At 40.9% G+C, this 22417-nt stretch overlaps 2 protein-coding genes across 2 annotated transcripts; both read left to right on the top strand.

The window, feature by feature from the left end:
* The first annotated feature begins 441 nt into the window (after positions 1-441).
* On the top strand, positions 442-10308 carry LOC142390944 (potassium voltage-gated channel subfamily A member 3). The gene is made up of 3 exons (XM_075476843.1): positions 442-3449; positions 5119-5187; positions 5324-10308. The coding sequence occupies exon 1, from the start codon at positions 588-590 to the stop codon at positions 2181-2183; it is 1596 nt and encodes a 531-aa protein (XP_075332958.1). The 5' UTR covers positions 442-587; the 3' UTR covers positions 2184-3449; positions 5119-5187; positions 5324-10308.
* A 2946-nt stretch (positions 10309-13254) lies between these two features.
* Positions 13255-20730, top strand: LOC142390943 (potassium voltage-gated channel subfamily A member 2-like). The gene is made up of 3 exons (XM_075476842.1): positions 13255-13482; positions 14338-14476; positions 15220-20730. Exon 3 carries the CDS (start codon positions 15337-15339, stop codon positions 16837-16839), a length of 1503 nt encoding a protein of 500 aa, XP_075332957.1. The 5' UTR covers positions 13255-13482; positions 14338-14476; positions 15220-15336; the 3' UTR covers positions 16840-20730.
* The last annotated feature ends 1687 nt before the right edge of the window (positions 20731-22417 follow it).

Genomic DNA, 22417 nt, shown 5'->3' with positions numbered 1-22417 from the left:
TTTGAAAAAGAAAAACGGCATGTCAGATGCAACCATCTACTTGTGAATGTGTTTGGCCTGGTTTACAATAAATCCCTCAGATTATTTTCTTGTTGAAGAAAAAAGGTGTGTCCAAAGGCATCTCGGAAGGGTCTCAGGGGAAACATTAGACTATAATATATACTAATGAGTAGCCTCATTGAAAATGTCCTATCTATGATGAATGACCTTGTTTAAAAAGGAGACACTTTGGACTCACCATTAAATGCGTGTCTAGGTGTGTGTGAGAGAGTTTTTTTCTCAGCGTGTGTTTCTACAAGAAGGGGAAGGCAGAGCTTGGCTGGCACGCCCAAACGATGAATGATGCCCGTCTGTTGCCTCTTCAGTACATCGGTGCGTCCTGTGATTGGCGGACGAGAGTGAAAGGTGGCCATCACTGGCGCGCCATGGGCGGTTGGCACGCCTGTTTATAAACCCAGATCTTTCCCCGTGGGCGGGAGCAGCAACAGTAGGGAGTGAAAGTGAGAGAGAGACGTGGAACAGACAAGGCTTTGGCAGCGGCTGTGGTTGACCGGGGTTCGCGGAGGGGGCGAGGCGGCGGCCCCTGTATGCGTCTTCAGCCGCGCATGGAAGACCACCTCAGCCTCCTGCAATCACCCCCGCCGAGCGTGACCAAAACCCGGGGCGATAATCTGGTGAACCACGGATACACCGAGACAGAGGCCGACGTGATGACGGTTGTGGCGTGTGACAACATGCTTGAGGAGTCGGCGGCTCTCCCGGGCCACCACTCTCTGGATCGTTACGAACCGGATCACGAATGCTGCGAGAGGGTGGTTATCAACATTTCAGGGTTACGCTTTGAGACACAACTCAAGACTCTGTCACAGTTTCCAGAGACGCTGCTAGGGGACCCAAAGAAGAGGATGAGGTACTTTGACCCTCTCAGGAACGAATACTTTTTCGATCGAAACCGACCCAGTTTTGATGCCATTTTATATTACTACCAGTCTGGCGGGCGCATCAGAAGACCCGTAAATGTGCCCATTGACATTTTTTCTGAGGAGATACGCTTCTATGAGCTGGGTGAGGAGGCTATGGAGAAGTTTAGAGAGGATGAGGGCTTCATAAAAGAAGAGGAGCGGCCGTTGCCAGAGAATGAATTCCAAAGGCAGGTGTGGCTGCTTTTTGAGTACCCAGAGAGCTCGGGTCCCGCCCGAGGAATAGCAATAGTGTCTGTCTTGGTCATTCTCATCTCCATTGTCATCTTCTGCTTAGAGACTCTGCCGGAGTTCAGGGACGATAACAGGGATCCAATCACAATTGCGCCCGTGATAAATGGCACGCTCCCATATCTAATCAGCCCCTTCTCAGACCCGTTCTTTGTGGTTGAGACGTTGTGCATCATCTGGTTCTCGTTTGAGCTGCTGGTGCGCTTTTTTGCATGCCCGAGTAAAGCAACGTTCTCCAAAAACATTATGAACATCATAGACATTGTGGCCATTGTTCCCTATTTCATCACCCTGGGCACAGAGCTTGCTGAGAGGCAAGGAAATGGACAGCAGGCTATGTCATTAGCAATTCTGCGCGTAATTAGGCTTGTTCGGGTATTTCGTATCTTCAAACTCTCGCGTCACTCCAAGGGGCTTCAGATTTTAGGACAGACTCTAAAGGCCAGTATGCGTGAACTTGGTCTGCTCATCTTCTTCCTGTTCATTGGTGTCATCCTCTTCTCCAGTGCTGTCTACTTTGCCGAGGCAGACGACCCAGATTCGGGTTTCAGCAGCATACCGGACGCATTCTGGTGGGCTGTTGTCACCATGACCACCGTTGGATATGGGGACATGCATCCCGTGACAATTGGGGGGAAGATTGTGGGATCGTTGTGTGCAATCGCTGGTGTACTAACTATTGCCCTGCCTGTCCCTGTCATCGTCTCAAATTTTAACTACTTCTATCACAGAGAGACGGAAGGCGAGGAGCAGGCACAGTACCTGCACGTGGGCAGCTGTCAACCTCTGGCAGACACAGAGGAGCTGAGGAAGACTCGTTCTTCTTCCTCACTCAGCAAGAGCGAGTATATGGTGATAGAAGAGCATGGGATCAACAGCGCGTTCAAACAGCAGCCAAACTTTCCCACCACCACTCAGAACAACTCACAGAACTGTATGAATATAAACAAAAAGATTTTCACGGACGTGTAGCTTTTTTTTTTTAGACTTATGACCCTGAATATAGAAAGAGGTGATGTGTCAACACGCAGCTGGATCCGTCCTCGCGCACCAGCGTGTGGAAGCAGCGAGCAGATGAGAGGAACAAAGAAAGATCATGTCCTGTCTATTCAGAGATGTTGCTTTGTGCTCAATTCAAAGAATCTGGATTTTTTTTTTCATTTTAGTGACATGAATTCATAATCCTTTAAGGTTCCACTCGCGCTTGCATAAAAAGAAAGAACTCCTTAAAGTATTTTGGTTTACTGTTCCTCTCAGACCGAGGGGATTAAACCTGTTGTGCAACATTGTGCAATAGCAAGTTTATTACTACAACAGGTAGAAATAGAAGCTTTAGAACTGTCAAAGATTAGAACAAATGTAGGCTATGTTCCTCGAAAGACACTCACACTGTATTATCATGCATTAGGAGTCGTGATCCGCCAGTCATTGCCTATATAATCAGTCATTTAAATATGAATGTGTTCAAACACGATGTAATGTCTGAAAAACACAGGTTGGACATATATTATCTCAATTAGACTGTTTTGTGTTCTGCCTTTATTGTGCTAAAGTCTAGTCCAAATGCTGCTGTCTTTACAAATATTTCCCTATTGTTCGTCAATATGGACCGTCGTCGCAAGCTATTTAAAGCGTAAACGGCGCCATGTAAACACTGGGGCCAGACTGTCGGTATTTTATTATCGGCGCAAGACACGCGAGTGAACAAACATAGAGTCATCTCGCGCAGTCAACCAGTGACCAAAGATGGAGCGTATTTGTCTTTGGATGCCTCAAATATACCAGACTGTGGTGCAGTCTCTATGGTGACGGTCGTTTCCTCGGTAACCCCAGTCACCGTTGCCATGACACCCTTGTTTCCACAGTAACCTCCCAGATGGCTTGTAAGCTATATTGAAGATTCATCAGCGTGGCTTGTCTCCGATCTCTAATAAGACTTTTTGTCATCGCGCTTTGCGTAAAATAGAAGCCCACACTTATCCAGCGCTTCGACAGCTCATCAGCAAGCTCTTTCAGTGACTTTAACAGAAAAAAAAATCAATTTTAGTGAAGAGGCCTGTTTATGAACTACCACACACAACTTGGGCACAACTTAGAGAGATGCTGTGCTGGGAGACGCAAAAGGAGAGGCAGAGTGTGAGGATTTATGAATGGCGTGGGAGCACTTCGTATTGCTGTCCTGAGTGCACATATCGTGGACGCTCAGCAGAGGCTGCTGTTCTCCCACTGACGAAATTGGTAAGTTCTGAGCATCTATCTATATGCCTTTGTCCATAAACCAGACTTTTTAACAATAGGTTTGATAAAAGAAGACTATGCTCTTGGTTTTTCTCAGTTCAGGGAGGTCATACGAAATTGTTCATCAGGTTATTGATCTTACATGAGCTCCCTTCACAGGTTAAAGTCAAAACAGCACCCTAAAGTTCTTACAAGTGTTTCAGAGCCAGTATCAGATAATGTAAAGAGAGGGTTGGCGTTTGGCTTCCTTTGAGTGGCATTGCTATATCTCATCAGTCATACATGTTTCTTATCTTTGGACCCTCCATATCGCTGAGTGTGTTTGTTTGTGTATTGTACCTGACATTCTTGCTGTGCGCCCAGGTTGTGTTTCACCTTCAGCTGACTTTGTCCATGAAATGAATAAGATCAGCAACAGCATGGCAAATCAGCACCCCTGAGTGCTGCCCCCTGGTGGCCATTTTCTCCTGCTAATAGAACAGGTGTCTCATGACCCATGTTTCCTTCTGCCATTAACAAGTTAGGAGCAGAATCCAATAAACTTGAGATACAAAACGTTAAATGTAAAACCAGAGTTGATTCTTTAACATCAGCCAAAATGAATTCCTGTCTGACAGGTTATATACATTCATAAACATGATAGCACATGCTTCAGGTTGAAAAGCCAATTTTGAAAAGAATTTGTTGCTCCTGTTTAATGGATAACAATCAAGTATTTGAAACTGCTGCACATGTGCATGTGTTTGTGGATTCATGTTCGGTGTCATCTCTGACAGTTGTTACTTTCACTGAAACACAGGAGAGTCAGAAGGAGTGCAATTTTCCAAAAGCAAGATGGGTGAATCTATCATTTTTTTCAATGTAGTTTTGCTAAGTATGGGCACACATAATGATATCTGTATTGTATGATAATTATGGATAAATATGTCACATTTGGCAGCATAAAGTGGCAGGTCCCACAGAATTGCTTGCTCACATATTATTGGTATCCAAATTGACCCCTGGCATGAGCTTAAAATTTTATGTGCAAACCTAGCATACCAGTCATAATTGAAATGGCATTGCCATCTCTTAAGCCTCATAAAATATCCAGTGAGGAGAAAAACTGGTCTATTGATCAGAAAGTGGGATATATCACAGAGAAGACAGGTGATAGCTTACATGTTCATCATCTATGACTGGTCAGTGTGGAAGCTCATCTTCTGGGCACAAAACTGCATTGTTGGACACAGAATAACACGCATGTCATACAATACCATTACCTTATCTTTTCAGTTCTTATTCTGTTTCTTATCCTGTCTGCTAATTTGAATCCCAAATTATCACTTGTGTTTTCATCTGTTATCATCATAACCTCCCTTTAACTCTGCTCTTTCTCTTTGCCAGTTTAGATTATTCCATTGATGCTCTTGCAGAGCATAACTTGCTTTCGGGTGAAGACATAGAGACAAACTGTTGTAAAATTAGTCCTTCTTGTCACAAGACAGTTGTTCCTCTTTTCTCCCCTCCTTCTGAAATCACAGCATTTAAATTTAGATTTTTGCATGATGAGACAGTTGGGAGAGGAAGTGGATCATTGATTTGTAAATGAGACCAACAACGGAGTGGTGGCTATGAGGTTCTAATAATTTTGCTTTTTCTTTTCTCCACCCTCCTCTGACACTCTCAGGTGAAAGTCTTTTTCTGCTCAGACTTCCTGGAAACCCTGACGACCCCATTTAGACTGCTTCACATTTAGGTAATTACACGATGTTTGAATAGGAGTGTATATATGCTATGAATGACCTTTTAAAGCAAATAAAAAAAGTGTTTCTTGTTAAGGCCACATACGGAAGATTAGCCGCTAACCTGCAGTCACCCTCTTTTCCCTTCAGGGGTGCAGTGACACTGGTCTTCCTGTTCGGCCGGATGGGCCAAATTTAGAAACTGAGACAGAAATCCCACTGGATCAGTTCTTCTTTTCCTGCTCTATTTTCCTCGACTGGTGCCCTCAAACATGGACTAACAAGCAGTGCCTAGCAGTTCTCCCCTTCCAGTGGAACACCATTCAATCCAAAATGCAAGAAAATACGAACACAACAAACAGACAAAATATTCCACATACAGTTTTGTAGCTGCAGTTTTGTGACTGCTTCTGTTAAGGAGTTCAAACAATGGAAATGTCATGGGATTGAAAGTGATTCAGACATTAAAAAGGAAAGATCAGCTGGAATTTTGTTATGAAGTCTGACATTTTCTCCACACTGCTTTCTATAGGAAACTGAAAAGGACAGATTCAGGAAACAGCCAGCATTTTTGCAAAGCACACTTCACATTATTGGAACTTAAAAGGATTTCTTCATTCTACATTCATGTTTCTGGGAGGTGATATTCACTGTGGACAATAACTGACAAACAAGTATGGACAAAAAGTAAACAAGTGTTGAAAACTGAGGCCATCTGTGATTTACTGGTATGAAACTGTGATACCAATCAAAGACTGTTAGCCATATGCCTTTGTTAGCTCTGTGTGCTTTGTGTTGCTAACAAGTGATTTGAAACACACATATGTACATGTGCTGCTATTCTCTAGAAGTATATACATGAAAAACAGTACAATACAAATTCATGCAAATACAAACACAGACATACCAGCGTGCACACATGTATATACATGCCAGTGGATGACTCTCTTCTATCCCGAGTGCACATTTTATGGATTTTTGGGATGGGACAGAAAGGTTTGAGAGGAAGGCTGTGTATGCCAGTATTTGTTCTCTGTTATTGTGTACTGTCTTAAACAAGACTCATATAATGAGAATATGTGTACTGTTTTTATTGTGAGGAGCTGCAGTCTGTGTTCTCTCAATTACTGAGAGAATAGCACTCAACTAGCATGAGAACATTTCAGGCTTTAATACTGTGCACATTCAAGATTGCCTACATACATATAGTATTTGAAATATACTCTTTAAGGAGAGAGATGGCAAATTCATTCAGTTTCAGCATTACCAGAATGAAAAATATTGAATATATCAAAGTAGAGCACTGGCTCATGTGATTGTGATACTATAACATAAAAAGGGATTTAATCCATGACAAAAAAATGTATTGAACCATTAGATTATATTATGCTGCTTTAATTTCTTTAGGTAATTTAACATTTACTGTTTACACACAAGGAACCATCCTGAGTTTCGCATGCAAGATCTCAGAGTGAACAATGGTGCCTGGCTCACAGCCTCCTAGTCAAAGAAAAACACATAAACACAAGAGATAACAGAACAAGACAGCCTCTCTGTAACTAGGTGACCAGGCCCTTTATTAGAGGACACAACATCAATAATCATCAATTAAATAAAAGGAAAGTAATTAAAAAAAAAAGACACAGACAAGCTCTGTCTGGCAGATATGAGAACCACAACAGCACAAGTGCCAGGGATTTATACTTGGCTCGGAAAAGAGAGGGTGATTCCCTGCTGCCAGGGCAGTGTGTTTGGACAGAAAAGAGAACTGAACTGAGCAGAAGCACAGTGGAAAACTTAATATCATCTCAGTGCCAAAGAAGTAAATATTAACATTCTAAGAGAGGTTTACAGCTATCATACTGACACGCTGTGTATGAGCAAGTATATTTTATTGCTTCAGTGACTTAGCAGTTCACTGATGAATGCCATCTTCTTAGGCTTGTGTGCGGTCAATATTGCTGAACCACCTTTTGTGTAAGGTGGTCTTTTTGCGTCTGTTTGCCTGGAATTTTCTAACTATTCATGGTTTTACAATTAAACATCTTAGTGAAAGGTGTTTTGCTGCATCTGTGATACACATGACGTCATCAAAGCTCACCACCAGCCATGGCCCTACAGCATGAAATCTCCATAGTAACAGGGGGGAGCTTCTAGTAAAATGAAGAGAGTGACAGATTCAGCCCTGCAGGTGCATTGGAGGGATCACTACTTAAGCTGTCTACATTGTTGCAGAATTTACTGTATGTGTACACAGCTTTTGAGAGAGGTAGTGGCCGACAAAACATTGTTGTGTGTGCTTATAAGTACTGCACACTGCATGTGTGTGTCTCTGGCAGACGATCATTGCATCGTCTTACAGACAGATTGGGTCTCACCTCACAGGGACTCCGTTTGGACAGCATGTTCAAGATGAGCCAAGACGATGCTAACATCATAAGTAAACATCAGTTTGCACATGCACACAAGCAACAGGCACCATCTGTAGTTTATATTTAATTTCCCTTTGGGATAAATGAAAAACATTTTTTTTATTTAATTCAATTTAATCAAAAACCTAAACACTTACAGATGAAAGCATGTTGTAACATCTGAAAAAAAAGCCCAGCAAGATCTTGTGACCAAAAAGAACACTATTAGAGATCAGAAGATAAATTTGATTCCCAGACAGCTGTTAAATGAAACTCACTTTACTTGATTGCTGCAGATTATACTGATAACTCTCTGCAGAGTAATTTCAACAAGCAATCCTCTTCAGATGGTTTCCACACACGTTTTTCTTTATCCCAGTTAATAAGAGAAAAAAGTGTTCATCAGATATAACACACTGTTAAGAATCTGCAAAATAAAAACAAAAGGCCTGCCCTTAATGGGAGAATGCACTCATTACACAAAGTCAAGCCGTATTGTTGTCACATGGTTAAGCTACTTTGATCAGCTTTCCTCAGATATATCAATATTAGTAATTAGTTTGAACGCCGTTCTCTTCATAATAACACTACCCACCAACAAGATTAAAAAACACTGACAGGGAAAATGCCATCTGGTTATAATACAATGTTCTGCAAGGAAGGTACCCTCACTTACGCACGTTACTTTGAGATGTTCCTTTTACCAAAACATTGTGCACAGCACCATCACTCCCTGACAATGTCCCACCACACTGTATAAACAGCAGGAACAGCTTGAGTTGAGGTACAAGCAGCAGTTCCTGATGCTTTAACCCAGCCTTCAATCTGCCCTGATCACAATCTAGTCACGCTCCTGTGGGAGACACTGAAACATCCACTGACAACATCTCATTGCCTGAGGAGTACACAGGATCTACTGAGGTTGTAGATAAGACCTAAATAATATCAGGGATGTAGTACTAATGTCAATCAGGGCCTAATGATTGTAGATCTTTTATGTTTAATATGTCAACATGCCATATGCCTTTTTTTGCCAACCACTAAGAGTAGTTCAATGAGTATGTACAAGATTTTCTAAAGTGAGGCTCCATCAAATCAAGCTTTTCTAATAAAATCTAAACGAAGATTCATTCGAAACATTTAAACATTTCAACATTTAAATTCCCCTAACATAACAACACATTAAGCCACGACTATAAAATGGAACTCTTTGTGAGTTTCTGTGTGATATTTCTATGTTCACCAGCCACTGGTGGAGCAGGGAAGGATGGTTGCTAAGGATGATGATGCTGTTGCTAGTGCTTCCATAAAATTCAGATTATGTCTTGAAGCTGATTGGCTGATCAGTACCAGGCAGAGTAGACAAGGCAGGATTCCCTATCCAGACGCCTAATCTATATGCAAACTGAGAAAACAAAACTGCACACGCTCTCACATAAAAATGTCTAAATAAATATACCTGTTCAAACTTATTTCTACAACCTAGTCCACATTGTTCACAGCCTGATGTTAACACATATTTTCTTTTTTTCAAGCTGTCAGAATGGGTGATTAGTCGCCAGTCATCTCAGTTTTCGCTGTCAAAACAAACAGATGGTGGAGAGGGTGATAGTGCAACACTGAGAAAGATGCTGCTGTGCTCTACACTAGATGACTCATCACACTGTGACCTTTATCCACTCCCCTCTCCACCTCATTTGTTCCATCTCCCCCTCTTCATCTTCATTTTCTGCACACTTTTATCGCGCTGACTGTTACTCTCCTCATCCTATCATAGCATCACTCTGTCATACATGTATGGTCCTCCAGACATGATTTTCACCATTTCCTTCCTTTTCTTTCATCTTGTGTCCGCTTAGGTCCTGTCTCAATCACTCCTCTGTGGTTTGTAAGATTCATCATTAATGATACATTTGACTGTATTGTCGAGACAGAAAGCATCAAAGGGTGCATACGTAGCATATAGTTGGCCGTACAAATCTAATATCCAAATCCGATATGATTTATACACTATCTTCTTAGCTAAGCCACACCTCTGGATAATCATTGATTTTTCCTTGTTTTCAAAGGCTGAGAAAACAAGAGAATGTGAAACCAAATCAATAGTGGAGTACTCCACTCTGAAGGTAAGCATATATCTTATGAAAGCAGTGATTCTGATCAGCCTGTCTGACTTGAACAAGCAGGTAGAGAAGTTCCAAGGTCAATCTCTAATTACAGAGGGTCCCCAGAGGGAGGCATGCTGGAAGAATAGAAAGAAAAAATTGTGAAAAAGAGTGTTGAAGAGTTCAAAACAAGCTGATGAGGCAGATAAATTCCTTAGTTCTGACATAGAGGGGGATGAATGTAGTATTGAGCTATTTAGATCTTCACATGCTACAATAGATCATCTATTTTCTTTTGTTTCAAGTCAATCACTGATTAAGCAATATTGAAAAAGTAGCTCACTTGTGCATGTAAAGTAATATAATCATCCTTTGTGATCATTGTACAGGATGTAATTTCTTGGAATAGGTACTTGTTTCTCCATAAGAACTGCGGACAGTTTGATTAGAGATATATTAGGAAGTGCTTCTTGATAGAGTGACACTGTCCCAATGCTACATTTATTCATATCTGTCTTTGTGTGCATTTGTTTTTGTATAAACATGTTTTACATAATATGCCGTTGGGTACGTGTGTGATCTTTCAGCTTTAAATAAATAAAAAGTCAGAATAACATTATCTAAATGTGTCTTCAGTTTCTTGATAAATGTACGTGAGTGAGAGTGTCCTGGAAGTGATTTGATGCATATACCAACGTTTAAGATTATTACTGAGTGTGTTCTGTATTTTGTGAGTGAGCCATCACCTGCTGCAGCCCCAGTAGAGGTCAATCAGGACAAAGCCCCTCCCCTGCAATCTGCTGTTTCTTTTTTCCTCTACTCTGTCTCTGTTTGACTTTCTCCCTTCCTCTTTCACTTCCTTATGTTCTATGGGAAAGGAAGGGGATTTGGGATGTGATGGTGTGCGACACTACACAAACAGCTTGATCATCTCAAAATAATGTGGAAAATGTGTGGGACTTAACAACACTCTGCTTCTGTGTTGGCCTTTGACCTTCAGTCTAGAGGATTTGCTTTTATATCTGTACCTGAAAGGAAGCTTAAACACAGACATTCTGTCTTTTTTTCAGACATTTTTGGGTCCCCACTAAGATAGATGTAACTGCATCGGTTGGCATATCAATTCACGATCACAAAATGTTGAAAAAAAATCCAGATAGGGTTTCTGAAGTAATGTGGGGTCAATAGTTGGAAAGCGTTCTACAGTTTCTCTTTGAGGGTCAATTTGGTCTACTAGACTGAACTCAAAACAGAATCAATGGGACTATTCTGTTTGTACATGACACTAACTGAAGGTGAACTGGAGACAGAATTGGCTGTCTAAAATGATGGTGGTGGGCATTTGTGTTCTCAAAAGTAAGGTCAAGCTCTGTGGCTGCATTGTCAAATTATTCATAGTATACTGGGTTTACACTGTGGAGGTATGAAAAGTAGGTTGATGAGCAGAGGTTTTCAAAGTCTCTTGAAGTCGAGGAAAATCCAGCTGCTCCTAACTTAAATTACTCCTAAAGTGTTCTATTTTGGCTAAATGACAGTTTTAAAGTCTGCCATATTAGCTTTAAGCTAATCATACGATGAATCATACGGGATGAATCAATGGGATGATCGTGGAAATTACAAATACAAGAAATTACAGTTACAAGGAGCCTCATGTTTTATTTCATAAGTGTATGATGTCTTTGTTTGAAGATGCCAGGTGTCAAAGAGGGAAAATTTGGGCAGCAATAACGTGTTTTTTTTTTTTAGTTAAAAAAAAAAGCAAATAAATCAGGTAACTGTTTGCTTCACAGCAAGAGGGTTCCTGGTTCGAAGCCTTTCTGTGCGAAGTTTGCATGTTTTAAATGTGCATGTGTGGGTTCTCTCTGGGTACTCTGGCTTCCTCCCACCTTTCAAAAACATGCATTGTAGGTTAATTGACCCTTGGAATGAATGTGTGTAAGCATGGTTGTTTTCACTTGTTTGTCTCTTTCGTGGCCCTGTAATGGACTGGCGACCCGTGTAGGGAGAACCCTGCGTTTCATCCAGTAGCAGCTGGGATAGGTTCTAGCCCCCTGCAACCCTAAAGTGGATTAACCAGGTTTAGAAAATGGATGGATAGATGAAGTAATTGCAATTAATTTCCTCAAGAAGATGTGGAAGTGGCAAATCCAGATAATATGATTTGCGATATGATAATGATAATGATATGGCAATTCTTTCTCAGTCGTAGCTAACTCAATTTCATATCCCATAACTTCTTTAAGTTCCCTCTCCCTAATTTAACAAGTAAAACTTTGTTATAAATACTTTCCTTATATGAGGCAGTGGATAGTGAAATATTATAATACTGACAGACAGTGCTGGGTATGGTTTACACTTGACCTTCAACTCCCCAGTGTTTCAAAATTGATCTTCTTCTTCATTGCCATTTACAGATGATGATGATTTAAAAGTTCCTACCATCAATCAACCTGTTTAATATGTACAAGTGTCTACAGCCATTAATTGAAATCTTCGGCAAGAGTGGTAAACTACCTACTTTGTGGGCCAATGAGCTTTGCTGCTGTCCCAGATTTTGCCCTATGTCTTCACATCAATGACTATTTTAACACTTCAACTGGAGATGGATCACATTCTGAACATGCCTATAGAACATTTCAGAGCAAGTAGAACACACTGAGGAGGACATTTCCTAATGTATTCCCCAGGGAGATGCGGAATCTCTTAATTTTATATGCACTTCTTGCTCTCCTTGCCTGTAGACAGATCTAGGTTTTTACCTGACCCACTTTCGAGAACTAAGGGGAATAGCTAAGGGGAGATTCCTCCAGTTGCTCCTCCCTGGCATTAACTAGCACACCAGTTAATGCGTCTAATTGCTGGAATGACATGAATTTTACCTGGTTTGTGAGCACATAAAGAGCTTAGCATTAGTTCTCTAAACATGTGTTTCTGGATGAGCAGTGTTTATGGATAGTTGACAGTATGTAGTTCCGTAAATACTTGCATTAACGGACTTGTACATTATAAGCAGCACACAGATTTTACTTACAGATCAAATCTGTTTCTGCAGACAAACATGAATTACCACAACACATACACAGATACACTTCCAGCAGCAGGCATTCAACACTATACCAAATCAAACCTTGTAATATAACAAACTGATGACAACGGTGACTTACCCTACTGGATGATACAGGCACGTATGGACTTTTTTTCTCTCTCAAAAGTGACTGTTGTTTTCTTGTTAGAAACTTTAAAACCAAAAGAAAACTGGCTCTTCATTTGTCTCCGTCATTTAGCCATTGTTGTCAAATTGCCGTGTGTTCTGAAAGACATTTGCAACATTTGATAAACATCTAGCCAATTACTCGTATTTTTCTGTCTCTGTCCCGAAGAATTGTCATTCTTCGTTCATTTTCGCATGTTTTGGTGAACAAACGTTTCCACTTTGTGATGAGCTTCCGCTTTAATGAAAGTGAAAACGGTGAGGACAGGAGTGCCGGGGGGGGGGGGGGGGGGGGGGGTCAGAGGGATAGGGCGAGGCGCGCAAGAAGGTTTTAGTATGCGCTGCAATGCCCAACTGCAGCCCACACATCTCAACTGTGGTGAATTATGGTGAAATGTGAGAGACACGGGAAGAGCCGGTAGCTCATAAACAGTTAGTCGTGATGAGATGACACAGCCGCTGCACTGATTAGTCAAATGAGGGGAAGAAGGACATTTAAGAAGGAGTAGACGACTCGAAGGCAACTTAAAAGATGAGACAAACTGGATAAAATACATGCATCTGTGCACCAAGATAACCGCGGTGAATTCCTGCATGCCAATAGCTTATAAAATACTGTTATTTAGTCCGAAAAATAATGCTATGCTGTATAGTGTTGTAGTGTTGTTTAGTGCATGGAGTCTGTTGTGGCAGCATGTTCCACAAAAGGATAGGACGACGAATGACTTGAGCATGTGTGGCACCTGCCGTTCAAAACTACATCGAGCTTGCTAATCAACATTTGATGTTAGATTGTTCAAATGCATGAACTTGGCTGCTTTATCTGACATTTATGAAGACATTTGCTTTCTGTTACAAAACAAAAACGTCATCAGTGGACTGCGTTTTTCAGTGGAATGAGCTGTGAACATAAGCATCCGTTTGTTAATGTGCGTAACTGGCGTTATTCATATAGATTCATATAGATATTTCCCATCAGGAAAAAAAAAGATTTGACTGAATTAACGGTTTTAAAAAGAACAAATGAATAGCAGAAACATCTTCAGGTGGAACAAGTTTAAGGTTCAAACAGGTGATTTCGCCATACACGATGTCTGCTGAAGCGTTGGTGTTTGGGAATAAACATGCTTTTGGTTGCGCTTCCCGCGCAGCCCCCTTTCCTCAATTCTCTGCAGAAATCAGGACAGAGGATTACCTTTGCTGTTGCTACCGGCGGCGGTATATTCTTCTGATGTAGTGGTGTCAAATTGTGCTGATGACGGCATTTTTGGATTGGCTTTTAGAAATATTCGTTTCCCCAGCATCGCCTCTCATACCTGCTTCAACCTGTAGCGCAGCAACATCGCAGTATGTTTCTGCTGGTCACTGAGGCGACGGAGGTAAATCCTGCATCCTTACCTTGTTTCCCCTTCTACTACCGTTGCCGCCTTGCTGCAGGGCCGGAGACTTGGGTGATTTATGACTGACAGAGGAGACTGCTTTGAAGGGACTGACTTTGGACCGGACACTTCAGCTGGCCTCGTTTACCACCAGAGGACATATTGCAAGCAGGTCTTACAAGTGCCAATACAAATAGGTAGGAGAATTAGATTTTTAATTAAATGTGCCTGCAACTACGTCTCTACAGTGAAACAGTGTGCCCTGAAATAAGTTGAAAAAAATGTGTTTTTGTGCGGGAGCCTAATAAGCATTTAGTTGGTTATACTGTTCAACAACTCTACAGTTATGCAAATGGTAATGCCAATTACCTGAACTATGATACAACAATTATCCAAAAAGAAATCAAATGATAAACTCTTAACAAGACTTATTGTGGAGTATTTCTGTTTTGAGAAGAATGCTGGTCACATCACACATTAAGAGAGAGAAGATTCATTTCAAAGATTGTAGGGAGCACTCAGCATATAATCAGATCTGTTGGTTGTAATTGCACCCTGTGAGAGTAGATGCAGTATAACTGGTGAGTGTATTGATCCTGCAGGGTGCTCATATGAGAGAGAACTCATAACCTAATACACATAGACACAATGGAGCCAATAGGCTTCAATGGTTCTACTCTTGTGTGTTTGCAGGAAAGCCTTAAAATAACACTGCTTTTCTGGGAAACTGACAATTTCAAATCTGTATTAATGCCTATAAGACATGTGAGACGTCTTTCTTTTTAAATGAAAGTATCACAAATTGTTGAATATGTGGATTGCATATAGATGAATTGCTTTAAACATTAAAGTTTTCTTGCTTATTGCCTACAATATGCAGCATGAAGCCGTCAGTACTCGCATTAAAACAGCAACCCTCCTCTGCTTTCTGTCCCTGTAGCTGTTTGCTGGCAGATCTGCCTATATCTGAACTCACAAGTGTGTGGAGCCTTTACATCCTCGTGGGCCAACGCGGCCACGCCCTATCTGAAAGCTGCAAGCCCAGTCTCTTTCCACCATGACGGTTGCCACCAGTGACCTTGGAGATGAAGCAGCGGCACATCCAGGTCAGCCTCATGACCAATACGACCCAGAACCAGACCATGAGTGTTGCGAGAGAGTAGTCATCAACATCTCGGGTTTACGCTTTGAGACTCAGTTGAAGACACTCTCTCAGTTTCCAGAGACACTGCTGGGTGATCCGAAGAAAAGGATGAGGTATTTTGATCCTCTCCGAAATGAGTACTTTTTTGACCGAAATCGTCCAAGTTTTGATGCTATTCTGTATTATTACCAGTCCGGGGGGAGGCTGCGCCGGCCTGTTAATGTGACCCTGGACATTTTTTCTGAGGAGATCCGGTTTTATGAATTGGGTGAGGAAGCTATGGAAATCTTCAGGGAGGATGAAGGTTTCATAAAGGAAGAGGAGCGGCCTCTACCAGAGAATGAGTTTCAAAGACAAGTGTGGCTTCTGTTTGAATACCCAGAGAGCTCTGGTCCAGCGCGTATCATTGCCATCATCTCTGTCATGGTGATCCTTATCTCCATTGTCAGCTTCTGTCTGGAGACACTACCAGTTTTCCGCAATGACGATGAGGAGATTTACACATATCCATTCCATTCCATGTCCAACTCCACCTCTACTTATGACAGCTCAGCATATTTTACAGATCCTTTCTTTATTGTGGAGACCCTCTGTATCATTTGGTTCTCCTTTGAGTTCCTAGTTAGATTCTTTGCCTGTCCAAGCAAAGCTGGATTTTTTGGCAACATCATGAACATTATCGATATCGTGGCAATCATTCCTTACTTTATCACCCTGGGCACAGAGCTTGCAGAGAGGCCAGAGGACAGCCAGGCAGGCCAGCAGGCAATGTCTTTGGCTATTCTTCGTGTCATTCGTCTGGTAAGGGTGTTTCGTATCTTCAAACTCTCACGTCACTCTAAGGGGCTCCAGATCTTAGGGCAGACTCTAAAGGCCAGTATGCGTGAGCTGGGACTCCTCATCTTCTTCCTGTTTATCGGCGTAATCCTGTTCTCTAGTGCCGTCTACTTTGCAGAAGCAGATGAACCACATTCCCAGTTCAGTAGCATCCCTGAAGCATTTTGGTGGGCAGTGGTTTCCATGACAACTGTAGGTTACGGAGACATGGTCCCAACAACTATTGGAGGAAAAATTGTGGGGTCTCTTTGTGCAATTGCCGGTGTGCTGACTATTGCTTTGCCTGTGCCTGTCATTGTGTCAAATTTCAACTACTTCTACCACAGAGAGACAGAGGGTGAGGAGCAGGCACAGTATCTGAATATCCCAAGTGTGCCTAAAGCCAGCTCAGCTGATGATTTGAAGAAGAGCGGTAGAAGTGGTAGTGGATCCACTCTCAGCAAGTCGGACTATGTGGAGATCCAGGAAGCTGTGAATCACAGCACAGAGGACTTCAGACCAGAGGGCATGAAAACAGGAAACTGCACCCTTGCCAACACTAACTACATAAACATCACCAAGATGCGCACAGATGTATGACGTGATCTACTGTAGATGGTCAACCTCTGCTGGGAATCAGAAGGATGAACGGTCTGTTGACCAATGTTTAGCGTCCGATATGGGAGTACAGAACAGAGCGAGAGGGAGATTAACCTTGAAAAAGGGTCATGTTCTCCTGGATAATATGGACTACTCAGTGCATATTGTAAACTGCCACCCATCTTATTTAGGACATTGGGAATGTCTGCATGTCGTAAGTCTTACTGTACCTACAGTACGTGACAGTAGTTTGCCTGCTCGCAACAGTAGCCAAATAGTAGCCAAACCAGTAATAATCAATAGTAACAACGTAAAGGGACCACTAGTTTCTACCTTAATGCTCAAACTGCTGCAGAGAAGATGCACAATAACAATGATTGAGATCAGCCATCTTTTCAAAGAAAAGGTAACTTAACATGTGATTAAAACAGGTAATACTATCAGCATTCATGAGCAGCTTTAATCTGCTGTTCTAACTGCCAAAGTCCTGACTAAGAGGGAGACTAAATCAATAGGATCATAGCTGTTCTGTCAGGGGAACTGAGCAATGCAGAGAGACAAAAAGGAAGTGATATTAATATATTTTCGGCCAAATGGACATTTGTTTCTTTCGGTGTTAGAGAAAAAGTGCCCTTTGGCAAACATTCTCTTTGTCCCTCAGTAGATCGTTTCCAGTACAAACAATGGCCTCAGTAGAGATCAACAATTAGTTGACTGTGGTGTGCTGAAAATCTGTACAACAACTGCATATTAATGCTTTTTCCCTTCTAGTTCTTCACAGTGAAGCTCAAGTGAATTTACAGTACATTTGTTAGACGTAGACATTAGCCAATACTTTGCCTTTTTGTCTTCTGATTAATGCAGACTTGCAGGTGAACAAAAGAGATATCTTTCTGAACGTAGTGAATGTCTTGTTTATTTATCGATGCGTTTCTTATTTTGTTTTTGTAGTGTGATTTTTTGTAAAGTATATTTCAAATTTGTATTTTCTATGTTTATAACAGTCAATGTTGAATGAAAGATAGGGAATATTTTCATTGTAGGGTTCAGAGTGCCTATTTTGCCATCCTCTCTTTAACTGTACCCTTAAGTGTCTTTCAAGTCTGATTTCTGCCCAGCATAAACATAGCTGTTCTTGACTTCACATCATTCCATGGTAAAATGAGATTCAGAGGCAATTGAATTTTAGTGAGTTTGTATGCTTATCTGAAGCCCATGTCAACACTTTTCCGGACTTTTACCAGCAAAGTCTAAACTAGTCTGATGTACAATTAATCAAGCTTTATATGGCATCAATGCTAAAAAGCTGTTATTCTCAGATTTTCAAAAAAGGCTGCAACCAAAGTAGCAGCTGATTTAAGGTTACTCAGACAATTTTACAGTCCAATGTTCGTCAGCAAAGCCTTGTATTACTGAGTCACACCAAAGTGTAAATAACACTGGCAGTGTTTAAGGCTACTTTAGACTTTTGCTTCCAGCAGCACAAATATCATGGTGTTTACGTTGTTTAATCTGGCCTAATCAAAGTGATTTCCCTCTTAGGTATAAGCAATACATCCAAATTATAAATCTTTGCCTCCCTCTGGAACAAGTTAATATCAAGACAATAATTTTCCTTTTTGCTTTATGCTGCCACATGTCATACTACAACTGGGCTATAAAAAAGGTTCTATCTATCTCAGTATGTCGCGTAAGCAACTTTCATTCCATTGGTCTATTTTGCAGGCACACAGTAATGTAGGACATATAGGGGACCTTCTTTTATTCATTGCTTTATTTAGATCTGCATGTCCTTTAAAGTTATAGCATGTACTAGTCTTAATAATATTTAAAAAGCACATTTACTGAAATATATTCTTACGTCTCTAGAGATACTGGCACTTTGGACGCAATTCGTGTGAAGTACTCAATTAGGAAAGGTTGCATACCCATGAGGCAACTCAGCTATCTCTGGTTTTTGCAGAACTAGTGGCAGCAGGGAAATCATTGAAGGAATCAGAGAAGGTTTGAGAAATTGTCAGCTTGTTGATGATGAGAGTTCTCAGTTGCACTGACTCCGGATGAGGGACTCTTAACCTTCAATTCCCTGTGCAGATGTTAACAAATGTTGTTTGAAGTCACAACCCAGTAACCGTGTGCCATAATGAAAGCACAACATTGACTATCTGCTGCCAGCCCGATGGGTGCACAGAGATTCATAGCTTCATAGAGTTTTTGTTCAGCTGAGTGTATCATAATGCTCTAAGGAAATGGCTGAGTGCTTGTATTAATGATATGTAGGTCCATCGAGTTTAGCGTTGTGTGTTGTCTGTGCATTTATATGTCAGGGAATGAATGAAAGACAGACAGATTGTGAGAGTAATGGAGAGCTTTTAGATATAAAAGCAAGGTGAGTGTGTAGCTTCAATAGGCAATGTGGTAGTAGCTTCTCCTCTTGAATACATGCAAGAATGACCATGGTGCTCTGTATGACCTATTGCATCTTGGCAGAGCCTGTGCACTGCATGTTCAACCCAAGCATATAGTAAATTAAACTAAGAAAAGTGAAAGGAATGTGCTGCTACACTCTGGAGATAATTTCTATATGCATGTGTTGACCTATGAGGTAAGCTACACTATTAACCTGGGCCACTTACTGCTAATTGAAGAAAGGAGACAGAAGTAAGGAGAGGAAAAGAAAACATAGAAGCAAAATAAACACTGCCCACACCCTCTTCTGCTTTGTATTCAGATTTGTGCTTTTATTTCTCTGAACTCTCTTTGTATTACGGAACACCTATGTCACATTAAGCTTGGCTGGGACTGCTGTCCTTTCAGTTCTTGTTACCAAGCACACACGTGAAGTGACACTCTGTCAAGACAAAAAAAGGCTCTCTTGGGGAAACCAACAGGACGACACATCAAGATCTGAACTGTGGAAAACACATCTTTGCTGCACTTAACAACACAAACAAATGGACATTTACTCACACACTGAGAATATAAACTCATATTGCCTGTGCACACGTGTACACATACTGCCTGTGACCAATAACCTTTATGGACACATCTGCTCTCGAGACAGATACTTACGTGTGGATTTACCGCACCTCAATGCCACAATGGACTTAAACCCGCTGCTAATGGGTTTGCACTTCTGTAGCCATGTAAATGTATGTAAGAGTTACAGCTGCTTTTAATGATGTCCTAAAATGCCTAAAGCTTCAGCTTTAAAACAAGCTTCTGCCATGTATAGGTTTCTGTGTTGTAGGGAACCAAGGTGTATGCTGTATAGTAAATTAACTTTCTTTCAGTTTTTTACTACAGGCACAAATGATGGAAGTATGGAAAGAAATCCTATATATATATATACATGTATGTATATGTATTTATACATATATATATATATATATATATATATATATATATATATATATATATATATACACATATGTAATGTCAATGAAAGAGCTTGTTGTTTGTTTGCCACCCTCATTATGTTATTCTATTTGAATGTTATCGCTGGCTCAACTTTGAGCCTCGTACAATGCGGGAGGTTTGATTAAGATACACATGCAGGCCTTGGTCAAATAGATTTTGTTATTGTCATAAAACATCTTCATACATCCCACGTTCTGTACCCTAAGTCAGCTATTTGACACTCACAAATATGTGTAAATGAACTGTAGGTAATCCTCTGCTCTTTGACTGTTCAGCTGTCTATGCTCAGCTACTTCTGTTATCACTGTTTTTCTCTACTACTGTATGGAAAGGACTGAAACAACAGGTATACTGTATAGTAATGCACACAACAGCATTATGGATCCATGCTCTTGACAAGGACTTCCAATGAATATTAAATGAGCAGTAGAGAATATCCTCAGAGACAAGTGTCATTATTTAAAACAATTGTAAATCATGAAACTCTTAGGAAGAATTGTGGTCCTGATGATAATGTCAGCAGTAATTTTATAGAAACTTTAAGTCAATGTTGTGTTTTTGTCATGTTGACCTTATAATGATATCACTAATTAAGTTTTTCATTAGTGCACGTTGTATGATCTGAATGTATATTTACAATCACAATATGTGCACAGTCACTGAGTGCAGCCTGTTGGGAACAAATTAGTTTCCCTTTACAGTTTTTCTAAAGAAAAAGAAAACAATTAAGCCCTGAGAACAAATTAATCATACAGTATAAACTGGAGGAAATACAACTGGAGCAGCTTGTCTCATGTCCATTCCAAACGGTACATTTGAATTGACTATCGGTCCTAATATCCTAAATGGTTTTGTGCCCCACTTCTCCCAGTAAGTGAATATTATGCTCTCTGTGGATTAGTGGGAAAGGAAAGTGGCCTATTTATAAAACCATCAGGTAAAGTGAGGGAAAGAGAGGGAGGGGAAGAGAGCAGAGCAAAAGGCTCTTGACTTGCGGGACAATCCAAAGTGGGACAAATAAAAGCATTTTTTTCTGGATCAATGCCATTTAGTGAAGTCTAACTCTTTCCCAGCAGCTGGTTTCTCCCTCCTCGCCCTGTTTTTTCCTCCTGTTGTTGCCGCGGCCGCCTGGGTTTGTCCTTGGTTTCTCTCTCCATTATTTGCCCCTCTCACAAATTTGATTTGCCCACACATTTTCTCTTGTGTTCATCACGCTCCTTCTCCAGCAGCTCTAAGCATCAAAATAATGCACAGTGGGTGATCTGATTCTCCTCCCATACATATACTGGGTCAAGAGGGATGAGCCCTCTAGACATCTCAGTTGGCTGGGTTCCGGTATGCTACCTGGGAACAGCGCCACAGGGTCTTTCAAGTTATTATTTTTTATGTATCACAAACAAGCTTTTGTCAACCTTACTTTTCACAATTCACAAAGTCATCAGTTTATTTGAGATTCTACTACAGTAGAATCCAAAAACACTGTTTCACTCCTGTCTCTTTAAATCTAACCTCCAAAAAAATGAGCAGTAGCTCATTGTTTGGGGTGTTTTACTGTGGACTTGAGCTTTGTCATTTTGCTAACCTTCTTTGTGCACATAATCCTATATAACACACTGGGTAAGGGAAAACCTTAGAAGTATGCCATGTCCTCTGGCAACCAGCGAGATGACAAATATTCCAACTAAATCTTCCATTTGTGATTAATTGCATTCTAAGATGTGGGTGAAGTTACTCTCTCCAAGTGCAATTTAATTTGCATTTAATTCGCGCAAATTCATAAAGCATATTTTCAATAACTTTTTCAGGCCGATTTTTTTCTCCATCAATCATTTTGATGTGCACTTGCGTTTGTATACTATGTGAAGCAATAAGCCAAGTGAAGGCTCCACATGCTGGGATCACTTTCCTACTCCAGTAATGGCTGATTTATAACCTAATACACAGCACACTTAATCGCCTGTCAACCTGAACTTTCTTTATAGCACACTAGGATATTCATGGGTGTGTGGAGAAGGGGAAGCCCTTTTGTTCCGCCACTCACTTATCTCATCTTTTGATAGTGGTAGGTTTCCTTTTTGTCCAACTGATTGATGAAAGTTAAAGTCCAATATGTATGGATGTTGGGATGATCATTACGAATAGATTGACGTTATTTTGA

Source organism: Odontesthes bonariensis, chromosome 10, assembly GCF_027942865.1.
Source record: "Odontesthes bonariensis isolate fOdoBon6 chromosome 10, fOdoBon6.hap1, whole genome shotgun sequence".
Lineage (NCBI taxonomy): Eukaryota > Metazoa > Chordata > Actinopteri > Atheriniformes > Atherinopsidae > Odontesthes > Odontesthes bonariensis.
The sequence above is the reverse complement of the archived record's forward strand: the minus strand, read 5'-3'. Positions and strand labels throughout refer to the sequence as shown.

Excerpts from the sequence above, each read along its gene's own strand:
- LOC142390944 (XM_075476843.1), top strand. The coding sequence starts at position 588 with ATGCGTCTTCAGCCGCGCATGGAAGACCACCTCAGCCTCCTGCAATCA.
- LOC142390943 (XM_075476842.1), top strand. The coding sequence starts at position 15,337 with ATGACGGTTGCCACCAGTGACCTTGGAGATGAAGCAGCGGCACATCCA.